Source organism: Varroa destructor, unplaced genomic scaffold (genome assembly GCF_002443255.2).
Source record: "Varroa destructor unplaced genomic scaffold, Vdes_3.0 BEIS01000001.1, whole genome shotgun sequence".
Taxonomy (NCBI): Eukaryota; Metazoa; Arthropoda; class Arachnida; order Mesostigmata; family Varroidae; genus Varroa; species Varroa destructor.
In genome coordinates this window covers 14,156,545-14,181,934 of record NW_019211454.1, presented here as the reverse complement: position 1 = coordinate 14,181,934, position 25,390 = coordinate 14,156,545, and the positions used below count along the sequence as shown (strand labels likewise).

General features: G+C 46.3%; 1 protein-coding gene across 4 annotated transcripts in view; it reads right to left on the bottom strand.

The window, feature by feature from the left end:
- Positions 1-25,390, bottom strand: part of LOC111254872 (uncharacterized) — a 97,818-nt gene that overhangs the window by 8,983 nt on the left and 63,445 nt on the right. For all 4 annotated transcript variants that reach the window (XM_086977582.1, XM_022816210.2, XM_022816199.2 and 1 more), the window contains 3 exons: positions 1,380-1,556; positions 976-1,210; positions 217-383 (listed from right to left, as the gene is read on the bottom strand). In XM_086977582.1, the coding sequence (XP_086833708.1) occupies positions 217-383; positions 976-1,210; positions 1,380-1,556 (579 nt within the window). The remainder of the gene's footprint in view (positions 1-216; positions 384-975; positions 1,211-1,379; positions 1,557-25,390) is intronic.

Genomic DNA, 25,390 nt, shown 5'->3' with positions numbered 1-25,390 from the left:
GGTTAGGAAACAATAGTAGAGTTAAGCGACACCATACCGAGAAAAAAAATCAGCCTTTGTTTTGCATACGCTCTATATATTTTAGGTGCATTCACGGAAAACAGGTCGATGTGCTAACCGACAAGTATCTTATTCAGTGAGTTCAATCTACCATATGAAACAATAACTTTTGACCTTCAATTCAACGTATTAATGTGATTCTCGTTCAATTTTTACCTTAAGACGAAGTGACGAGATGCTGTGGTTGCCGTTAGGCGAGGCACTTGCTGGGCCTAATGCCGACGACGCAGAAAGTCCTTGGCCATCTTGGACAGCACAGCCGAGTCGTCCTCCGCCCGTCGGGTGCGCGCTATACGCGTAGGGTAACGTTGGCGTCGAGTAGCCTATAGGAATAGGTTGAAGTTTGTTGGGAGGGCACCGTGTAAATTGTTAGATTTGAGCAACGAGTAATCGCGTAACGGGTCAATAGATGTCTATTCAATTGTATTTGAAGAATGACATTCATAAGCTCAAGGAATCTCAGTTGGGTCACTTCAGGTACGCCATTGTATGCCTTTGAATTAGAAAAATAACTGTTACACGTCAAGGAAATTGGCTTAATTGCTGTGAACATTCGTTTAAGTATAGACGATGAGGTTTTTTGTGTAGGCAGTACTTTACTGATATTTCAGTAGAAACACCTGTGAAGTACCGAGCCTTATTTGTCCTAGAAGTTGAATTAATGACATGCGTTATGGGTACAGTGTTTGCTATTTACTGATACCAATTCGCGTTTCACACCGTACGATGCCGTTGGCAATCGCTACTTACGCTATGTTATACGAGACGGGAAACTCTTGATAAATAGATAACGCACATCGGGCACATCCCAGATTGGCGCCCAGTGAAAGACAATACAATTATCTAGATTTGGTAGTATTTTAGTTAAATGATGATGATGGCACACAAAGTAGTGTGTCTAGACAGGGGACCAACCGGAAGCGGTGGGTGTGGTTGAGGTGATGGCGTTTGGCGGCGAGGTGGCAGTGCTCAGTGAAGACGCCGCACTCTGTGGCGAAGGAGGGACGGAGGTGACCGCCGAACTGTTGAAACCACCCATTCCGCCCAAAGAGCCCATCGAGCCCATGGACATGCCCTGCGGTAGGGGACTTCCACCGGGTGCCGGGCCCAACGCCCACGGGAACGACTTCGGAGCCAGCGGGCTTGACACCTACAGATACAGATCCCATGGCAATACAAGCAAGGAATAGAAATACATATATTTTTTTTTGCTGCTAAACGATGATTCGATACTTTTCCATAATTTTTGTCTATAATTTCTCCTAATGCACAGCCATATCTGACAAGTGATAAACTAATGAATTTATCTAGTCACGAACCTTTCCCCAGTAGTTGTTATGTGAGGGGTAGGACGGATAAAGGGCAGCCGGATCGTGGGGGTCTGAGAAGGGCTGCATTAGCCCATTGTACTGTGAAGTTCCAAAACCGCCTTTCAGTTCAGCAGACACATTGCGTTCCCTCTTGCGCCATTTCGCTCGGCGATTCTTGAACCATACCTGTAATTAGCACAGCATCATAAAAGTAATATTGTTATCGATTTACTCAGCCCTATCCGACGTATATCTTGCTAGCTAGTTATGTCCGTAGTGGACGATTTGCAATTTTAGGGACTCGCAATGACAAGGAAAACGTGTAATAGAGAATATTATGGAACATTAATATTCTATACTTTTAGTTCCGTTAGTCATTGTTTGTCTTGGTCGTTGTTCTCGTTTATATGATCACATGAGTAGTAGTAATAATAATAGTAATAGAAATAATGATAGCCTTCACTTTGAAGCGCTTACTATTATGACCAACATAATGATCTTCTCGACACTAAAATGAGTGCCTCTCTGCCTTCTGGACCCCGCTACAAATGTGAATGGTCGCAACTGGCCGCAGATCCTTTCTACCGTCGTCGTTGCCAGCAGCGGCCAATTGCTGTTGTACTTACTACTGCTGTGACCTTCGAACGAATCAGACTCATAACACAAACACGTACTCGGCTCACGTTTCCAGTCGCTCACAAATGTTGCCGGCGACGAACCCCTGACTAGTAGCTAATGAGTACGGCTGACTCGTTCACTCTTCAGTACTTGGAGCGATGTATCGTTTGCTGATTCGCTGGTTATCTCCCCTTAAGCTGCTCGGGTTACCATGCAGTGAGCCAATGCCATTATGGGGTTCTCTTTTTTGCTGGTTCTCTCTTTGCCACCGTTCTGCTCCGCTTAGCTCCGGCAGCGGCGGTCGCGGCGACCGCGTTACGTTTATCGCTTCATCGTCCGGTTCGACGGCGACGCTGACGAAACTCGGGGGTCGTCTGGTTGTTGGAGCCTTAGCGTGGTCTGATTGGTAATCCCAAGCAGCTCATTTGGCGTTAATTCTATCCTGGCCCGTTGCAGGCCTTGCCTCTGCTAGTCCTGCTAGCCAGAAGACCGACAATAACGGAAAAAGAGGTTCGGGGTAGGAGCAAGAGGGAAAGAAGGCAAGGGAGGAAAGAACGAGGCCCCTGCGGAAGCTTGTGATCGTCCAGTCAACGGTGGCTTCGGTTGTGATTCGTTGTGAGACCATCGACCTCTCGACATGGCTTATCCTTCTATTATTTCTCTACACTATTCGGGTCCCCCAGCGCGTTTACTCCAAGTATGCCGGTCGCTCTGTCATCTAGTCGGCCGGCGGGCAAACCTCCTGAACCAACCAAGGAATGCGAACACGAGAAGCTCACTAGTGTGATTTTCTTTAGTATGTGCCTCGCTTGGAGCCATCGATTGTCCCCAAGTCACCTCGACCCGCAGCTTCATCGCCGCATCCCAGGCGTCTTTACTTCTTGTCCGCCTCTGGGTTTTTTTAGTCCCTCTATTCGGCCGATTCTTGCTCCGTCGGCCCGGGGCCTTAAGGCCTCAAGACGCTGAGGCTCTCTTTTGCGTGTCCCCATAGCGTTCCCATTTTCCTTGGCGTCCCATAATACCGCTTCGTTTCCCTGAGAAGCAATCATCATAACAATAATTATATCGTCTCGTCCGCCGCTCAGTCCAATCTGACCCTCCCCTGATGTCTCTAGCGCCGCAGCGGTTGCCGCTTTCGAGCACCCTGGTTCGCAGGAAGGATCTCCTCCCTCGCTTGCCTCTAGAGTCTGCACCAGCCCCTGGGGTTCCCAGCAATGCCAGCCGTCTTCCAGCAGTGGGGCATACGAACCAAATGCTTAGCTCTTGTCGCTCTCGCCCAACTTGCCCCGATGTGAGGGTCGGGCTATGGCGTGCAGCAGAAGCCCTGCGTCACTTTGGGCAGAGTTTAGCAGACTAGTAATGGCGCCTTTGCCTCTATGATATCGTGGGTACAACATGCAGCCCGCCTTCTGTTGCATGGCTCCTTCAACGGATAGTGAGATCTTGCTGGGTCTGCATCTGCTGTCGAGTAGTTGTTCTGCGCTTTCGACCCCGCCACCGGGTTCTCCTCTTTGTCGTACCATCCTTTTTCTTTTTCTGATCTTGCTGTATCGAGCATTCGTCGGGATCGTACGAAATCGACTGTTGTCCCGTTTGGTTCTTCGCATGTTTGGTCTTTTCTTGCTGGGTTCTCCTGTTTTTTTACCTTCTTTTTGTTTGTTTTGGTTCTACTGTCCATTGGCTGGATGGTCGAGTCGCTGAGGCAGCTCGCTGAAGCTCCGCAGGCGGCACCAATAAAAGTAGCATTAGGGCGTTAAACGCGTGGCCGGCTTTTTCCGGACCACGACCGACGACGGCAATGAACGGCTGTTCTCCTACTCGGTCGTTCGGCCCGTAGTTCTGTCGGCCATGATGTCTTTTTCCACCGTCACCGCTATCGCCAACTCTACATATGACGAAAGCTGGCAGAAGCTATGCGGCGTTCAAGGTCCATCCATTACCCGCGTCGACCCCAGATCTGCCAACCACGCAACCGCCATCGAGCATGAGCCTGCTTTCCCACTCGCCAGGCCCATACGAGCTCATGCTGCTATCTAACATCACTGCCTATCCTGTCCCTGCTTCGACCTGGCGTCGCCAACCCATCCTCGCACGCCGCTGCTCTCGCCACTGCCACAACGGCCCGTACCTCCCCATTGGTCCCCTGACTCCTGGCCAGACTCTTGGATCCTGCTGCCTGCTGCCTTCGCCGGCTGGGCGGAGCTCTCGTGGGACTTTCGTAGAGCTCGTGGCGGTGGCTGCGGCGGCCGTCGCGGATCACTCCTCCTTTCTCTATCTCTTTCTCCATCCGTCGGTGTCCTTCCGCCTCGACGGCCGGCGACGATACGAACCCACCCGCTTCTCCATTCGGCCTCCTCCGCGTTCCAACGTTGCTTGCTGTGTTGCTCTTCGATTCTGTTCGTATCGTTGCCTGTCTGTTGCCCTCTATGTATGCTCCCTTCTGTGGCAGCGGCCCTCTATAGTGCAGCCATATAGTCGATGTGTTTGCCTGAGTGCGCTTGCTCCCTCGCGTATGTGCCAGCCCTGCCACTATGGCGACGGTCCTGTCGTGAGAGTGTGTACATTTTTCTGTGTGCCTGTGTGTACACCTCCACATATATGTCTGTCTCTCCGTTCGTCTGTGTGTTAGAGGAAAGTCAGAGGGGCTGCAAGGGAGCAAGTGAAGGAGAAGGGGCGCCGTGGGATTTAATGCGTCACTGGGGAAGAACCGCTGAGGGAGCACTGGCAGCGCCGCCGCGAGAAGGACCATACGGCTAAGAGACATCAGCACCCGCGCTAGGGCCAGTAGCGGCCGCGGCGGCAGCTGCAAGGCCCGGGTGAGCTGCTGCAGTCAGCAAAGAGCAGCCTTCTATAGAGAGAACCCTTGCTTCTTCTCTGCTTCGTTCATTTCTGCGTCGGTTCACTGCCAGTTGTCCCGTCGTCATCGTCGTTGTCGTCATCGTGGGGAAAGGATCTGTCCGCCGCGCCAGCAGCAGTCCCGACTTCCGCTAACGCTACTGGGATGGGTTGAATGAGAGGATGCTAGCTGGCTGGCTGGGCGCCTGCCTTCCCTGATGGTGAAGGCTTCGCCCGCTTCTTACTCCTCTCTAGCTAACGTTTGCCTGGGGGGAAACTATAACCTTCAGCGCGCAAGCATCGAGCCAAGCCAGCCCGTGTTGAGGCGGCACCGTCAACAGCAGCAGGAGCACCATCAAGAGAGAAACAAGACGAAGGGCTTGTCGTTCCCTCTTGCGCTTCTCGCTGGTCTGGTTGTCACGACGCTCAACGATCGCCAGCGCCAGCAGTGCCGCTTTGGACCCCAAAATAAGCCGGAGGAGTCGAGCCGGCCAAACAGACTGGAGCGACGCCGGCGAAAAAAATAACAGGAGGAGTATGTTGTCTCAATGGACGACCCCAAACGCCTTATCTGGGTCGTCATCGTTGTTGTCGTTTTCGCATTCAGTTCCGCCGCTCTCATTTTTCTGGGTAAAGAAGTGTGGGCGGGAAGCTGAGGGGGGCAGCATGCTCAAAGTTTCTCTTCAGGGCCCTGAGATGCTCTTGACGATAACGACACTACAGCAACTTTAGCAATGGGTGCCTTGTGCACGTAGATCCCCCTTATTTCTCCCTCCTATGAAGAGGAATTAGAGAGAGGCAGCCGCGAGTCTCCTCGGTGGCACTGTCTAGCAATCAGCAGCAGCAGAAACTCGCTGCAGTGGCTCGTCACAAAATGAGTCGCAACATGTCGTCCTGAACTTGGTCTATATAGGATATACGGAGGAGCACTTGGTTCTACCATCATTGATTACTAGGATAGGTTAGAGTAACTGCTCCTCAGAAAAATTCGTCACCAATTGCCCATAGGAGTTCATAGACGGAGCATCATAATCAACGGGCCCACGTTAACAGCAATAGCTTCTACGAAAAAAAAAAAACGTTGGCAATTTGGGAGACAGATAGGAACAAGAAGTAATCACCGTGTATCATGTCTACATACGCATATACACATCGATAAGCATTGTTATAGTTGGATTAGCATACACGTTGTAGCTAGGACTGTAGTTATTACGAAAAGAAATCCGAATTACTGAAGTAATTTCTCTCCTTTTGTATCATTGCTTAAGCTCTTTACATAGATGAACAGACAATGGCACCCATTCTGCCTGAAGTTGAAAGCGCTCTTCTAGTGCGGTCGTGGCAGCCATAACGGTAACTCATTCAGAAAAACATAAACGTCAATAGGAAAAGCTGTGGCCTCTTTGCAGACAGTCAGTTGAACCGCCCAATGAAATATTCCGAGATACAAATAGTCATCTTCAAGATGATAACAGTAAGAGTCTCGTACCAAAGGCCAAATACACCGATCATGCTTTGTCATTTCTGCTCTGATCCATAGTTATATAGCATGTTGTGGCGTACATGACAAACGTTGCTGCAGAAGAGGCTCAAGCCGCATGCACACTATCCCTTTTAGAAGCGACAACGGTATTGCGACACCTCTATATGCATCATATCATTTGCCCATTTGGGATAATACGAAAAAGCGCAACGTAATTGAAAGGGCTAAAGCCTCATGGTTTGAAAGCAAGAGTTCTGCGTGCATATATGTACGTAACACGAGCGCGCACTCGACCCGTGGTAGCGACAGTGGTTGTTGCCAGTTTATTTGATCCATGTTTCAACTAGAAACCGCCGGAACCGTCAGGACACTAGAGTACTTTTCTCTATTTCTGGGCTGGCTCATTTGCTTTCCGTTGTGCTGGTGGTCCTTACTCGGAAAGTGTTTGGGACTTTGTGCGCCCGGTTACTCGCGCTATCACGATCCACCTTAGCGCTCTGCATCTACTAGAGCTACATCGTTTTCGTTCGTGTCGTAGGGAATCGTTCTCTATGCAAAACTCCATAAAACAAAATCATCGGCAGTGCACTCACTTGCCTATCTCTAGCCAAGGTAAGAGGCAAGCTGTTTTTAATATCACAGTGCAGTTCGGAAGATCCAATGGGTCGCATGGATCGTCCCACAGAACCCGTTCTACCCTCCTCTGCCAGCGTCATTGCTTCTAACTCATCATATAACGACTACGAGCTAGCAGCACGTCGCGCCGTTTGCTATGGCCATATGAAACAGGTTGTGCTGACAATGGACTATCATCGGGTTGGTTAACTCGGCGGGGTTAAGGTTTGGCTGTACTGCTTTCGCGAATGAATAACTACGTGTTCAGTACAGGTAGATGCGTGCATGTATGTATGCGTGAATGCATTGTACTATTGTACAGAGTAGAAACCTTGGCAGCCTTAGCACCGGAGCAGCTGCAGTGGGAATTATTCAAGCCGACGACACGACCAAGCTGGCTCATGGCGGTGCTTATGTAAAAAAAGATGAACAGGCAGGTTGATGGTAGTAAATGGCCGGGCTGGCCGACTAGCTACCTACGTCAGGCCAGAGACCTAACGACGAGAGTCTGTGCCCTGTGGTAAGCAAATGCAAATTGGAGAGATGCTGCAAAGATTACGCTAGAAACAAGTGAAGTCGGCAGCTAGGGCAAGACTCATGCTTTATCACGACCTCAGTTCAGAAGTTGTTGCGAGCATTTCTAGTAGAGAGTTTTAAATGGAGAAGTACGGTGGCAATGGTAAACGCTCGATTCCTGCGGCGAAGCTGTGGCACCTTAGAGTGTCTTTGCTATCAACTAAACGTGATAGAAACCCATTTTTCACCGCTGGAATTACAATCTTTTTGCGATATAATACCTGGTAGAACAAGACGTAGAGTTAACTTGATGGCTCAACCTGATGCCACAGTAGAAGGATTTTAGCGGCACCAGCTTTAGATGAGGCTTAAAAGAGAAGAAGACCGTTACGGACAATATGTAGCTAGCAAGAAAAAATGTTTGGAACTATTTCAAACGGCATTTTTTTCCCTGTTTGTCCGTACCTAATTTAGTAACTTTCAAGGGATTAACCTTTAAACGATTGAACTTTTTCTACAGACATTCAACAAAACCAAGAGATGCCCGCGGTCTTGACTAATTTGCGATTAACATATGCTATATTGTCACCCAGAAAGTCTACCTGTAGCGCATCACTCGGCCGCCGCAGTTGTCAGAACCTTACCATGCTATATGCGCCTTCTATACGTCCATAAATCAAGTATGTCACAACCTGAGTACAAATGCTCCACTGTTGTTCTATGTAATGAGGCTGACAGATATCGAACAGAACAACGCTTTATCCTCAAATTTCTGTCCCAGCCTATTGTTTGCAGCCCTCTGTACGCTTTACACTTGGCCGTCATTTCTCATGGTAATTCAGTCTTTTTTTTGTACTCCGCTCATAGTCGGCCTCCTCTCCACCTACCTGTCTACCTTAGTTTTCAGCTCCACCGTTACGTTTTCCTTAGCCTGTTACTCGTTTGCCTGCAACGAATCTTTGCTTTTTCGTCAATGGCTACTACGGCTTCTTGATCCTTGGTAACTTATTCTCACTCATCTTCAAGCACCGCTCCAAAGTTTTGTTTTTGCATAATGAAAAGTATTTTTCCTTGTCACAAATGGTCGATCCTGTCAGACTCTCCCCCTAATCTTTTTGTTTGTGTTCAATCCATTCGTTGCATCAACGTTTACGACGTTCGCCTCGTGTTGTATTCGTAGACTAAGGGGCTAGAGCGTTCTCCCATCTGGGTTCTGGGTTTCTTATAGCTGTCTTCCATTTTGGGGTATTCTGTAGGTTACGGGCCTCCTCTCCCTCCAATGCTTCCAGCAACTAGTCAACAGAATATTAGTTGGCGCCCATAGAAATCTACTGAATTGGGCCGAAACATCGACGTCAATTATGAGGGGTGCTGCGCGTATGGCATAGCGCTTGTTCGTATTAGTGTCCTGCAGTCGGTTGCCGCTCCAGCTTATTCGCGCAGGACTCTTTATGGGAGTCGCTGCACCGCGTACATCTTGATGATGAACGAAGTGGCGTGACAAGACCTATGTTTTGCATGTATGGATACGCGTATGTTACGAAAGGTAGGAGAAACTGATGAAATTTCTGTACCCTTTGTTGCCTCTTGCCCCGTTTATGACATACGATACGGGCATAATGTATAGGCATCGTGCGCGACACACATTACATACAAGATTTGAATCGGCAAGAAACAAATGGAGACCCTTTGGAGCTTCATGTGGTGCCACTTATCGGTACCACTTATCCGTATCGGTGAACGGTACCACTTATCCTTCATAAATGTTTGCTCCACTAATATTGATTGTCTTTTACTTGTCTTTCATAGATGCTTGGAAGTATGTATGGCAGTGACATACATAAATATAAGATAAAGTTTACGAACAAAGACGCTGCGAGAAACAGAATCGAATGCCTGACGTGCTCGGATGTTACATCACTTAACCACGTAAAGCACACCCGAAGTGGTATTTAGTATATTAGATGTTCATGACCCGCTAGACGGTAAATTACGCAGAACTGGCTACGCGTCATATGTCTGTAGCAAGCAGGGCAAGGGAACTTCCACACTTGAGATGTATAGTTGTACTGTATAGTAAACAAGCTGAATGCAATGTAAGCAGCGCTTGCTAGTCCGAAAAGCTCTGCATAAGGAGCTTGAGAGATGGCGCCACAATGGAAGAAAGGCTGATGATATTGGATGTTCTGCGAAGAATTCTTGGAACATCAGCTGCGAATCTATACGCCTCGTGTCGGAATGGGCACTTCGAATCGCTAAACAAGTATGCCACGAGAGTAGTCTCAAAAGCAAAACAGCAAAGCAGGGTGCAAAACGTTGGGGAAGGGACGCAATCCGCGCCTACGGCAACCCGCTCCGATGTAAAGTCTTCAGTTGGAGAATGAATCAAACGAGAGAGAGAAACGACGGAAAAAGCAAGTTGGAATGACAAGCCTAAGAGGGCTAGACACAGATACGGAAGAGTTCCCGAGCGTCGAGAATTTTAAATGCGCTGTAAATCATTCCAGAGTGGCTGACTGGGAGTGGGGCTGTCGGGCACGGGCATAGCGGGGCCCCAGCCGCCTTCAAGTAGCTATCCGTAAATAGCAACGGGAAACACTCGCCCTTAAGCATGCGTGTCTGTATGAGTCCACCCAGAAAGCATGTAAAAGAACAGCGGATTGTACGTCATTGTGAGCATATGCGTATAGCTGGCTGACTGTCTGGGTAGGTGCTTTGGAAAGAAGGTATGTTTTCCATCGTGCTTGTTATCTGCTGCGATCGAGCGGGGCAGAAACACAAGGAGATGGCAAGAGGAAGATATGTATGGAGTAAGGAGGTCGTTGATGAAGATGGAATGAATTATAAGTCGGCCGTTTTGCATATACCTAGCGTGGCCTGGTCTTACTAAAAACAGCGGAGAACCGAGCAACGAAAAAAATGTTTCCAGTCGTGGTCCTGGTTTTGGGTCAGGATGGTGGTAAAACGACCCGTCGTGTTCGCTCCGCTAGGGTTATCATTTTTGGCACTGCTGATGCTGTTAGGTTACTGATTTTTATGGTGACCTCTTGAGTTTTGGGGAGCGCGATACATCGACGTATAGTAAGGTTCTCCGCATTTCCTCGTGTTTCCTTTCAAGGGCAAAACAGCCATGCAAATTGGTTCGGTGTCGTTTAGCATACCGTCATCTTAAATATATTCACAGCTATGCTGTTACCTGGTTGCACGTGGGATCAGTAGATATGGCGGCTGTGTGTACTACAAAACGTATGAGACCAATATTACCAGATTACTTACGAATGTATGCATTTGTAGTACCTAACAATAACGGTCACAGCAGCTGCATAATAAATCACTCTGGAAATGCTATAGGATCTATCAGTCACTCACGATGTCTCGCACAGCAGTCTCTGCTGGAAAACTTTTATAGAAAACAAGAGTTACTGCTTATACATATTGTGATCGATTCAAGCGTTATACCCTCCATTATACCGGACAGTAACCCAGGTTGAATACCATATATAAAAACGAATCCCACGAGGTGAATCGAACTCTGTGGTAGCAGCTGCTACCGCGCGCTGTTCTGCCGTTGCCGCGTTATTCACGCTTTCGCACTAACAATGTATATCTTAAACCTTTGTGGAATCTACGTGTCGCAGCTATGTCAGCTCCTCCCGTCTCGCTCCTTGGCCGCCACTGCATTCTGGTTCATAATGGCCGCGATTCTTCGCTGCACAACTTGCAGCGGTAGCTAAGCCATCTCCGAATCTGGAAAGGAACCCACGAGACCCTCCGTGGCACACGAGGCCTGTAAAACTTCTTCTGTATGTTCTTCGTCCGTCTCTTTCTTTACTTGTCGATCCGAAAATCCTGCCCCCCCGCTTTCGGTCTGCTGACGAAAGCCCATTTGCATATTTCTTAAATTAACAGTTAAAGAGCACTCAAGTTGACCCCTCCTACAGTGCCATCACCGGGTCCACTTCCGGCGTCTTCTTTCGAATACTGAACTAGCGGCAATGGTCAACAGAATACGGGGCCCGTGAGCATCTGGGGAAAATCTCTGTGGGTTCCGCTGTCCTGGTAGCGGCGACTTGAATGGAGTGCTCTGGGTGGCATGGCAATGGCCTGATATTTTTGCCCATGCAGTTCTCCTTTTGTCTTCCCCCGCCTCTCTATCTTTTCCGAGCTTGTTTCCTGACAGCTGTCTTTGATAAAGGTGGGAATTTCTTTACCCAGGCGGTCTAAAGGACGTTCGTATAAGAAGACAGGGGCAATTGTGTGTACGTCGATTCTTTGAGGGCGGAATCGTAGCCGTGGCGATATCTTGGTTGAGAACTGGGCCGATAGAACTATTGCAAAGGTGAACAAGGAAAACGTAGATTTGTGCTTTTCATAGTTTTTGTTCTTAATACTCGTAGTGAGAATTTGAAGCGCTAAGTATATCCGACGTTACTCTCAGAGTCAGCTTTCTTTCTATTTGTGGTTACACAATCTATAAATCCTTATAAAATATAAAGAAGTAACTGTTAACTAGTGTAGAATGTTTAAATAAGACAAACTGACGTTAGGTTACGTTTGGCATAACAACGTAGTGTACAATATCAATCTCCTGTGTCGGTCTTTGATTAGGTGGAGGCCATAATTAATGTTGGCTTGGAAAACGGTATTCTTTTTTACTATTTTACTGATTAATACAAGTCAGTATTTTATCAAACATTTGGATTAACTATCTGTTGCAAGGCGAACAAGCTGAATAGATCCATCTCACAGGAAAAACAGCGATTTCAAGAGGGTACTTCTCTATAGGTCTGTTGCGTTCCGTACGAATATCACTTTGAGAAGGGCAAGAAGAATAGCAGATTTTCTTGTCTCGTAAAAGCTTATGTTACATGTTATAAACAAACTGCAGATGGCATTAGTTGTACGGTTGAAGTTGGGAGATGCTAAATCTATTTACGTGTAGTGGCCACTATCAAGGCCAGAGTCGTTCCTTTTTCTCAGTTTTGACTAGTTTTACCTAAAAAAGGTTAGGTGAAAAGTTCTAGGATACGTCCAAAGCTAGCTTTTAGTAGGTAGCATTTGTCTGTTGTTCTATCCTTCTAATGTTTTTCATTCGCAAAAAATTATAGATGAAGAAAAAATAAAATATAAGTGGGTGATTATAGCGCGGTGCTATTTTATAATAGGGTAAGGTACACCTACTGCTTGCGGGCCGTCGTAAGTGGCACAAGGAAAGAAGAGTTGCAATAAACGCCAAGGACTCGGCGACCGGCGGTTCTGTCAAAAAGAGTGTCCTTCACTTTATCGTCCCCATTTAGTTAAGTTCCTTACGATTCTTCTATCAGGGTTTTGTGTGTGTGTTGCAAGGGTTGAAGGCGCTGGAGGAAATTTAAAGAAAGCTTCCAATTTTCTCCGCACCAGCCAGTGTTACTTCTTTTTCATCCTCCCTCCGTCACCTCCAATCTTTTTGGCCTCCCAATATCCTATACGGCTTGCAGTTCTTTGCAAAGCTTGTCGGTTTCGTGTTCGGGCCTTCGTCCTAAGGCCGTTGAATAACTGAGCTACCGAACGCCGGAGCTGGCAACGCCGAACAATCCTGGGTTGCCGCTGATGCAGAATCCAAGCGACGATGAAGTCCGATGGTGGCAGAAGCAGAAACAGCGCTAATGCGGACCAGTGCAGGCCTCCTAGAACTACCTATATACTACTACCGTCATTGCTTACTATATGCTGAGGCGACCAGCTTCGGACCTGCGTGTCACAGGACAGATCCGAACGCGGACGCGGACTAGTTCCGAAGCACACAGCAATAGCTGGCTGGCAAACGGGATTGAATATAATTTGCATTAAATGAAGGAAAAAAGAATGAGGCTGCACCGTCACTTTAGGCCGATGGAAAGGGAACCTCTAATGGATTTGAGGATCAGCGTAGACGACCGAACGAAAAAGGAAAGTCGGCCGAACTGGGCACAAAAGCCTCCTCTTGTTATCAAAATGCCTGCTTGTTCACCCGCTTAGTTGCTGTCGACAGACGTGAGGAAAACGCGTAAAGAAGAGCAAAAAAGTACAGGAGAAGATTTTGCCGTTTACTGGTGCTGCTTTCGTCGTGAAAAGGTCCATGAGACGGACCAGGACAAGTGGCCTAGCATCCTGGAGAACCATTGGAGAGGTCTCAGTGGCACACGATCGAGTAAGCACAGGGTCTAGTCCCGCTACAGGCAGTAAGCAAGACGCCAAACAGAACTACCACTACGGTACACTTCGTTTCACCGAATCGCCAGCACTGACAATAACGGCAGAGTGAGTTAACGAGCGCCATCGGTGATCGTTTTTACATTACACTGAACGGGGAAAATGCAAAAAAAAAGAGTGTAAAAGGGTCGCTCAAAATAAACCTATGATTACGCGCCATGAACATCCATAGATTTGACTATCATTACCGTGAACGCGTCTGCTTGCAGACATTGATCTAACCGGTCTGACTTGGTTCACTCAGCCGGTACGGATCGTAAGCCGATGGAGCGTCCAAATGACGTTCGGAGAACTTAGTGTTTTTTTTAACATACGATATAAATGTGACGATGGCGTAACTGAAAGGGCGAAGGCAACGATTAACGGCAATGTAAAAGCGAGAAATAAGTTCGTTGGTTTTAGTTACGTGTATAAACGTGTTATAGGTTGATAATTGGTCATCTATATAGAATAACTACTGAAGGATGTGAAGGCGGAAGCCATCGTTAAGGAAAGGTCTTTTATAATAGAAAGATTTACGGAAGTCAGATGAACAGTGTCGGAAAATAGATAGTATCGACAGTTATTTCTTGAGTATGGAAGCTGGTAGAAAATACCATAAAGCATACTATAATGGTATAAGGCTATGAACGACTACAGATCCTATGTGATCAGTTATTGTCATCTGGGATGAATGCTATGAAGTTACTTGCTGCATGCAAATGCTTTTTCCTCTGTAATATTTATTAGTGACTTTTAGCTTGTGTATACAAAATGCCATTGAAGTAATAAACAGAGAGAACATAAATAGGGAACATGGCCGGTTGAGTGGTTCAACATCTACAAACGTTGCCAGCGTCCTACGATATACTGCTTAACTGTTCTAGCTTCAATATAAGCGAATAAATCGCTTCAAGATGTAACATGAAGTAGGCTTCTCTGGAGCACAGATCGACAACATGTCTGCGTACTACGGTAAGGTCAGCGCCAACAATAATAGGCTCTTAATAATGATCGATTGCAACGGGAATCCGCGACAGAAAGGGTTATGTGCCCAGTCTGTAATTCACCGTGAACGACCAAGCAGAAAGTCAATAGGTTGGCCTGCTGCCAAATACGATCCCAACAAGCGACCGGTAGGACATTTGCGACAGGACGCGGAACGTGCCTGTACGTCTGTGCAGATGTTGTTGTAATTGTTGCAGCGGTTATTGTTTTTGCTATTGTATATCCTGTTGTAGATCTTCATTTCTGGTCATCGTTTAAGCTAAGGAGGTGAAGCACGAAGTAACCGTGTTCCATGGTGACCACACATCGTGCTAGTACGTAGAACGTCGGAAGGAGGCGTTCGTCGAACATTATGCTGCTACTGCCAGCGTTTTGGGGCGGGCGCCCGATAGTTGGTAGTTTTGTTGCATTGAACAAGGATGCGTCGTAAGTGTCGCGCAAATCAAGATAAATAGAACACGCAGCCGAACCGGAGCGAAATGTTGATGGTCTATCCCATAGAAAGCGTACACCGATGGCCATCGACCAAGGTATAACTGGACGCCAATGTGATGCGGAGATCGTTCCTACTGCAGTCGAAAGCTTCTCATGGTAGAGAAAACTGGACGTAGGACAATCTCGCTTGCTACGATAGACATTTGAACGTACACGGCGGTAGCCGAACGCGACAATGAACTGTGAAGTTATTGGTGGAACAAACTTTGAATGTTGCCTTAGAGTTTATGGTGCTCAACAAATACGTATGAGTGTGACAAACGGACAATCAATAGACGTTTTTTATCCGCGCAATTTTTTTTAATTTGCAAAGGTTCGTAGTAAACGATCTGGCATCTACCTGATAGCATTTCTTCCTGCCTGAAAAGCGTATCCCTGCACCTTTTTTCGACACTAACAAGACCTACATGTGTATGGTTGTATTAGGAAAATTTATAAGAAAAATTACACGTGTGCTTGGCAATACTTTACCGAGTATTTCCGACAGATCGTTAATAACACCAATAATAATCAAAACCATGATATACAGATATATAGAATAGATATATCTTGTAATTAGTGAACATTTTTGCTCCATGTAAATAGTAAACACTTGCACATTTAGTGCCGTACGTTTGACACCGATCCCGCACGCAGTCGTATAAACGTACGGAACATTTTTTTTTCATTCACTCTTTCATTTATTCGACAAAGTATCTGCTCCCGATTTTCCACTTACTTTTAGTACGGGGATACTAAAACTCCGGTGACGTCTATTTATTCGCGCGTGCGTTAAAGCGCCTCAAATACCTAACAAACAGCGTTTCGAAACGAGATGATAGTAATAACGACCAGCGACTGCGTCAACTACTAGCATTGCTATAATACTCAGGGCCACAAACAACAACGACAAAGATGATGATGACGACAACAACAACGTGTTATCATCGTTGACGATGATCACCAGCCCCGATACGATCGGCTATCGGCATTGTGGATTATTAAATATATAGAGTTTGTCTTTCTTTTACCCCTTTTTGTACTCACGCCCCCCTGCTACGCGGTGACACTACGGTCCTTTTAGACTGCTCATCTATACGCATATATGTGCACACTTCGACAATCTACTTTAACGAGCCGCCAGCGTCCCACATAGCCAGTGCCCCTCTCACAAACCCCGTCTACGAAGTTAGCCCCTCGATGGCAATAGTCAACGTTCACGGTTGCCGATCGGCTCAATGTCATAGGCATACCGCGCGGCGGATGCGCCAGCCATAGTCGACTCTAAGGAACCCTTCAGGTGGAGGCCAGCCGACCAGTTCTAGTTCGTTGCACTCCGAAAGAGTTGCTTAGGACAAAACAGATCGGGTGTAGTAGATATTGCAGTGTTGCGCCCACTCTGTCTCCCGCTTACTTCTCCCTTTTGCTCTTATACATTTGCACAGACATAGAGCTAGCCGCGAGCTCGCACATCTGCTGAGCCAACCGCAGCCCTAGTCAATATAGACACTAATACCGTCAACGCGCCGTCACTTGACTGTGGAGTCCGACGTCAAACTAAGTAGATGTCAGCTCCTAGTACTGTCTGCGTTTAGATGGAACGCGATAAAGCAACACCGCTGCAACGAGGACGGCTATGTCAATTCGCCGAGTCAGCCAGCGACGGATCGCTCTCCACAGGGAATCCAATCCCCCCTCTTCGTAGAAGTTACTCCATGAGCTTGTCCTCGGCCGACATTGTGTTGTCCTGCTCTTCGTGTGATAGCGGCGGCTGTCCTATGGACGCAAGTCTATAGGGCGAGCACAGGAGGGCGAGCAGAAGCTAGCGGAGTTGGCCGGTATGAGTTTAATATACTTGTAAATTTATCAATAACTGATTGCCCTGTCCTCCTGGCCTTAGGGAATAGGAGACGAAGGGCTTTGTACTGCCCTTCACAAAGGAGCGCAGGCTATATGTGGGTGTTCGGGAGAACTTTACAGGCAGAGATGTTACGGACACTGATATAAAATGGTCGTTCTAGTATCGTTTTGTTCTGCTCCTCCGGCTACAACAATACTCTTTATATAGTGCTATAAAGATATGCGAAATAACAGACCAGCTTGAACAGTTGCTACGGGAAAAACATTATTAGGCCAGCCTACATTATAGAATAGTAGCTCCTACGGAAGAATTTATAATGAACGTAGCGAAAAAAAAAGTTTTCACTTTTTAATAGTGCATTCGTATAATAATATCAAGAAATCTTATGGGTATATGGACATAAGCTAATATAATCTGTCATCCAAGTACCAGTTCAAACTAACACGTTACACACACGCCCACAAAGGATTGTAGGCAGATGAGCTGTCTTCTAAGCGTCTACGTTTCTCTCAGCCTTCAAATCCTGTTTGCTTTTTAGACCTTTGCTCACTGAGGTCATAAATTGAAACATCCGCTACTTCCGATCGCAAATTGATTGGATAAACTATCTTAAATGGTCGCACCCCTCTACAACGTTCGCTGCTAACAGGTAATGAGTCCTCGGCGGAGCTATTCAGACCGACGGAGCGGATGGCGACTCAACAAGCTTCTCTAACTTTTCGGTCCACAAACATCTGCCTCTATTTATGAGGAAGGGAAAGATCATACGCAACTTTAGTGCCATCCCATACCACAGTAATAGCAAATATAATAATAATAGCAGTTCATTTGTAAGCGGCTTTCCGTTGGTTGCAAGGGTCTTTTTTCTCTAGAACAAAATGAAAGTGTTCCGGCAAACAGAAAACATTCCCCGATAGGATTATAGCTTGATAACAAGTCCACTCCTCTCTGTCGCATCACTGTTTGCCGGACCGAAAAAACCGGAAGAAAAATATGATGACAAAATTTCCCCAGTAGCATCTAAGGATACGCCCCAGAAAAACGTTTGCTGCCGGTTTGTAATACGTTATATAGTATTTAGCCGCTAGAGCTATCATTGAGCCTAACAGGCAGTCAGACGAGCAGTTAATAACAACCTCCTAGGGTCGATTTCCGCCGGGCGCGCTCGTACATTAGACGATGGAGTTTCGATAAATATTAGAACATGTTTGTTGTGAAATTTTGCCTAACTTCGTTGGTTCTTAGGCAGATTCATTGATATTATAGGATGATGGAGTGCCATCTTCGACTAGGTATAGATTATCTACTATAGAAGTTACCTATATTCCTCTATACTGCACGAAAATGTTATATGAACTCGAATATGCTTCTTTATATTCACGTTGTTCGCGTTTATGTTGATTAGAACTCTATCTTCTATGCCAGTACAACATTTATTTTAGCGTATTATTATACATAGCTTACGCTCCTGGGCTTATAAAAGACGTACACTATACTTGTCTCGTTAGATTAAGCGGTTAAGATGCTTTTGCACGTAAATGCATAATATACTTTAGACAACACACATCTGTTTACCGTTCTAACGTGCATGTGTATGTACGTCCTAAAGCTGCCAGATAGTAATTTAATAAATATACAACTATGCATCAAATAAGCGTAAAGTATTTTCTTGCCAATAAATACTCTGAACGAACGTGGCACGGAGAAGCGGACGTTCAAACGCTTTTACTACTATTCAGTATCATTTTCAAATGGAGTTCATTAGACGAACTACCCGCCGAGAGAAGATGAGCCATGCAGCACTAGTACCAGGCGTGTGTCGACCGATCAAGATCCTTTATCCCCCCCGCCCCCCCCAGTTACGCGTTATCCCTATATATTCCCTGGGTAGGTACCTGCTGCCACCTATCAGGCTCATAACAAAATCGTCCTCCAAGTCCAAGCCAGCCCCAACTCCGTGTCTGCTCAACATTCGGTTAGCATCGTTGGTGGTTATAACCGAACAAACTCAGGTTGTCGCAGACTCCGGTCTTTGCAGGTCGGCCAAGGCTAAAGCGCGGCTCAGGATAAAGCTCCGGGATTTGGAGTAATCTTTATTATATCATCATTGACAGGCCGCAGTCGCCGCCGGATGGGCGACTAGTCGACAGAGAGTTCGAGACGTCGAGAAGAGGTCCGCGTACTTGGGTAGAACAGATCTCGGGTCGTCGAATCGACAACAACCGGAAAAACCTGCGACGATAATAGAAGTAGCTATTAAGCGACGGAGTGGAGCGGCAAACGAGCAAAAGTGACAGCAGATGCCGAAACACGGGAAAGACAGGTAGCTCAAAGAGTTAGCGGTACAAAACATTCACCAACGGGCGGAATGGACGCGAAAACAGGACGAAAGATTAGTTCCCTTTGGGGTGGGGTAGGAGATGACAACGATCACGAGCACAGACAGGAACGAATCATACGATTCTAAAGATTAGGGAAAACCAATAGATAAACGAGAGGAACGGAGCGTCAATAGTATGCGGTGGAACGATAGAATTGAGTTTCTGATAGATTCCCTTTAGAATACCACCGTTTCGAAATTGGAGACTTTTCACTTTTATACATATTGCAGCGATTCCCTGTGCCGGCGGCAAAACACTACGGATCATTTCGACTAGTGGACTATAGGGCTGTTGCATTTCGAAATGATTTTTCAGACCTGAACGTATATTGGGCTATTTGTTGTTATGCAGTGGACTGGCCGTTTTTCTTTGCTTCGCATGTTTTCCTGCTTTAGCTAGGCCATGAAACGAATAGCTTATCACTTAACTGTACTCTGATGAAAGTACGATCACTCATCTTGACATGTGGATTGTAATCAAGTGACTTTCTACGCGTATGAGTTGTTACCATCAATAAAATTAGCCTTTTACAAACACAGCACAGAGCGATAGTGATCCAGCAGAGCTAAGCCAACTACACCCGCATCGCAGAGTTAGGACAAGACATTAGGAGAGACAGTGCTAAATTTTAACCACCTCAGACAGCGGTGGAATCAACGATCCACCGTCACAATGTAGCTGATGAACTGCAGTGGCAGACTTCGCTGAGGAAAAGCAACGCGTCCTTAGGACAACTATCGCCTGCGAAAGATTGCTCACAGCCACTTCGGGCATGTCGTCCTTTCGAAGTGCAGCATCGATACGGGAATGTGAAAGTGATCTTTTCAATCTAGATTTTACCGAGAGGATGATAAATGGGCTGATAGTTTGATTTATCATTATTCTTTGACTAACGAATCTCTAAGAATCTCTAAGAGGTAGCGTACGGACAAGGACCTAACGTTTTGAAAAGAAATACGACGGTAATTCGGTTCAGATTCATTGTCTGGAATACGTACACGTATTTCAGACAAAGAATCTGAACGGAAAAACTTACACGTATTTATTAACAAGCGCACGGACATTCATTTGGTTAAGAAAAGATGACTCGTTTTCATTAGTTTCAAACAAAGTACAGACCGGAAGCCTATATCGTGCATATAACTGCTACCAGCCTGCTACCGCAATTTGGCGTGTTCTCTAATTAAGAACTGTTTTCCACACATCAGCTCGAACCCAGCGTGTCCATGTAACTGCAAGTTACATTTCGCAATTTAGACCAAGTTCAGCCAAGCGACTAGGTATCAGTTTCTCCTCAGGCAAATAAACTTTCAGGGCAGTATATTTCTTTCTGCCGGCGGTAGCTCTTCGACCAGTTCATTAATTCTTTCACATATTGGATTGTCGTCTCGTACCTCTATCCGAGCACTTCTCAATGGACAAATTTTACACTCGCTGGTGACAGGAAGCCAGTGCGTTGCCACGACTAGGACGTCTTTTAACAGCGGCAACAACAATGATATTGGTACCTTTCCGTGAGCTCCGCTTCTTGACTATTGCAAGCGAGAGCCAAACTACAATATGGTCCTGGGCAACCCCACCATGTAGGGCACCAACCAACTGAACTCGCTCATACTCATACAGTACAGGGACATTCTTCCCTTTTCGTTTTCCTTATCGTCGTCCTAGTCAACAGGTTCAATGTCGGCAGAGCAGTACGACTCGCTCGTTTCCCCGCGGTCGCAGTTGACTTCTCGCCGCTGCCTGTTTCGATGAACAGGAAAATTTTTTAATTCCCTCGAGGGGTTTGCCGAGCAGAAAGGAGCAACAGTACTTCGGCACCTCAGTCCTATGTCAGCTAGCTTCTGCCCTAGCTACGTCCAGCTCCTCTCGCTGTAAAGAATTCGCATTTGTATAACCCCCGCGATCTCTTCTATGTACCTTCTAGGTAGACACGTCTATCTTCGTACGATGTAAAACTATTCTATCTGTCCCTTTGCCAGTATGCTTCATCCGCCGACTTAACAGGAGCCCCACTCGTGCATACCCCATTACACCGAAATAGTTGAAGGGTTACATCGGTGACAGCGTCCGCGTTCGGAATAGCTGCCCCCATGTGCTGCATGGCATACTGGCTGAAGCGCGGGGGCTGCTTCTAAAGAGTCGAGGGAACATCACAGATTGCTGCAACGAGAGTTGGCCGGGTCGTCAGGGGGCTAAAACCCGTTTGTAAGCGGCTAAAACATGCGTGCCGCTTTCCATCTAACCTATGCACTCTATGTGTTAGAGCATAAAACTAGAAATGTTCAACAAAACCTCTACTACTGAACTACTGCAAGAGCTAGATTTCAGTTGACAGAAATCACGGGCCAGCGAACCAGATGTGAGGCGGCGTATCTCTCAGTAGTGTCTATATCTGGCTTCTGATAAGAACATGCGCAAGACAGTCAGAGTCAGATAAACAGGAAGATGAAAAGGTCTTTTCCTAGATGTCGGTCACGGGTTGCCAGCATGCCTCCGCGCGCAGGTCATGACTGTAACCATAAGAAATGTGCGTGTGCGTGTATGTGTTGATAGTTATTGTATAGATAATTACGATCTTGCTGAGGTGTTGAATAGCGGCGATGCTGCATAGGGCGTCAATCTAACAAACTGTGGACGCAGGGTTGGATATAACAGGAGTAAAAGAAGAAGTATCTCCAGTAACACATATCTCGCACAGAAGATCGGATAAGGCAGCTGCTGCAGGAGTCTACGGGTCGTTAATACGGAGTCGTTACATCGAGGAGCTATCAGATACCTGCTGCTTGTCAGGTCACATTCCCTTAGCATAGTATCGGTCAGAGAGATCTGATCATTTCGAGCTATTATTCGATAGTCGGTTGTAAGGGCTAACTGAACAAAGTCAAGCAACAAGTAAAGGGTTATCGGATTGTCCCATATAGATATACGCGATGCCTAGCCAATGGTGAGAGGATTATCAGGTGCTCCGTATAATCAGACAAGCACATACAGGACGAGACATAACGATAAAAAAAAACAAAAAAAGTGATTTTGTCTACTCGTACAGGTTGTACGATAGGTGTCAATGGAGAAAGCTGTCGGATTATTACTGCTTCACAATTGTGCCACATTTGTACTAGTCCAGTATACGCGCAATCTGACGATAGTGTACTTCCTAGAGCCAGCAGCGACATGCTGCGTTATCCGCGTTCATGTTCGCGACCGCAGCATGAAGGCAGCTGAAGTACGCTGGATATCACGAGTCGTTTACTACACGATAATACGCATCGTGATTGAGACTCGTTGAGTATAAGAATCGATGTGAAAGCATAGAACAAACCATACTGAACCCACATCTTTCAGGCTTATTATAATATATGCGTATTTACATACATTTACTTATCGATTACGTTTCATATTTATGCATATTGTCGTTACTGTGGATGCACCAACTTGGATGGGCGAACCCCGTCAAAAATACACGCTAGACAATTTGTATATAAAGAAAAAGACAAACAAAAATATCTATACATATACATATAATGCCACTTCACGTACTCTGCTCGGTCTACAATGTGTCTCACGTCTGTTGGTAGTGGCTTTTTTTTTTGCAGAATCGCCCCATATAATTTTCTTATCAGAGACTTAACGTAAAGCATTTGTTTTTTTTGTGATACACGTTCTCTATATGCACATGGTCGTATCAACAGTTGGTAACGTATAAGAAGACCATGTGAAATATGGACATACGGCCAATGGTACTATAGATAAAGACGCTGAATGTTGCCAGGGGGCATTGGCAGCGGTCTTGTTCGCTGCAATTACTATCTAAAGACGTAACAGGAGTAGTTAGATTTAATTGAGAATGACCATAATTGAATTTGCCCATCTCGATCTGTTATATCCCGAAGGGCATACTGGCGCTAGAAAATAGGGCTGTCCATTTACCTGCATGTGCGAATTCTCCCTCTCAATTCACGTCATTGACGATTAGTGGCCTCTGGACGCTCGGCTACCGCAAAAATAAATGATCAGCTACTTTACGAGCGATCTATGTGCTATTCGGTGCTTATGTCGATCTGCGTGTCTATGTGACACTAAGAGAAATGGCATCAGCTGGCTGCCCCATGTATTTTTCCAGCCGATTAAAATTCTAAGCCGTCATACAATCGATAGACAGAGACGGCCGATGACTTCATATCTGGGTGAGACTCTTAATTACATATGAATTATAACTGGACCAGTTTTTAGAAACGAATATTGAAACGCAGACTAAACCTGTACATAAATGGATTTTCAAATATTATACGAATCGTATAGAAAGAGTCTTCAAAAATAACGCAGTGTCTGCAGGATATCTCCCGCGCTGCCGATATATTCGGGCGTGTTCACTCTGCATATGCGCTTTTATATTTTCAGTAGAAGTTAAAAACGCCCAAGGGAAAATATACTGTTTCATCTGAACCTGCCATCGTTCAGAGAAGCTCATATAATACTAGCCGATATAGAGCTAACGATCCCCATTAAACACTGACGATAGTAATAATCATAACGGGACGAAATGCGGTAGTGCCCGCTGCCTCATCTACTGACACTAAGAGCTTTTGGTTTATAGAAACAAGCTAAGCAGCTATGGCAGATCATGAAGGTCGACCTTCACATGGACCTTGGGTATAAGTTCAACTTGAATACGTTCGTTCATCAGTTTCGCTATTAAAACACATCTGAGCTTCACATACTATGAACAGTCATTTAGATTTACCACACGACCGCATTTCGTCGTCGCTGTTCTTACTGTATGTTGTAGTGGTAGACGGCACTTTCTAGAGACACCAAAAGCCATCACATCATCCCTATCAATATGAGGTTAAGAAATGGAAAGCTCTCAACAGGACGGCGGTGCAGTGCGGGCGGGGGGGAAGGAGAGTCTCGCAAATGATGTTTGTCGCCCAGGACATTTAGGCGTACGGAGGGCTATATGGCTCCTTCCGTTTAGTCTTTCTAGGCTTGGACTTATCGGCCAGCTCGAGAAGCGAAATGCTACAAAAGAACGGAGACCAGCACACTGACAGACCATCAACTATGAAGCAGGCAGAATAAGAAGGCAGTGTTCTGCAACGCTGCTCTCGCGAAACAAACGACGTTGGAAACGAGTGAAGACACAGTCCGTATGTGTGTATGACGGCGTACCATCGGCGAGCCCCTAGCAAGTGTCGCTCACCACTCTGACATCGAAAGAACGATAGGTAGGGAAATGGGGAGATTTTCAGAAAGCCTCAACTGTAGTTCGAGACCGTAAAGAAAGTATAGATTAGTGAGCTCCGCCAGTATCGAGTGAGTCCGCATGAGGTGTGGACGGCTGATGGAGTTGAACGATGTGGAACACAGAACACTACTGCTGGGAGCCGGCGAAGTGAACATTTTGATGGTGAGGAACACGGATCCTGTACTCATGGTATGGACATATCGGGTGGTGGTCGTTGATGTTGACATCTAAGTGTGAATTGAGGGGAGATGACGCGCTTGGGGGTATATGGATGCTCGTTGTTTGTAACGAGCGTTTTAGGGGTTCGGTCGGTTTGCGATGTTGCGTGTCGCAAGCGTCTCTGCACTTTATGGTCGACGCGTTTATATGGGCTGGTCCTGCGAGCTGGGGTCGTGCCTCGACGAGTTTAGATAGATCTGTGGTTTACAATCAATCAATAACATACTGCGCCATCGTTTGTTGAATCGTATTTGCGTTGTGTAGGATCGCTGCGCAATTACAACATCCCGTACGAGTACCATGGTTTGTTATATCTACTCGGCGATATAGGAATCGGGGTCTTGTGTGACCTATGTAACCCCATGAGCAGAGAGGACCATTATTTATGTAATGTTTGCTGTATTCTTTAATATACATTTGCCAAACTGATATCGAATCAGAGAAAGAGGGCACACTTGAGTTTGCTGGGGAACTACGCACAGGCCTTCCCTAGGACAGGCATCTAACCTTTCGTTCCGCTCCAATCACCCAACTACACCGGCACTCTTTATC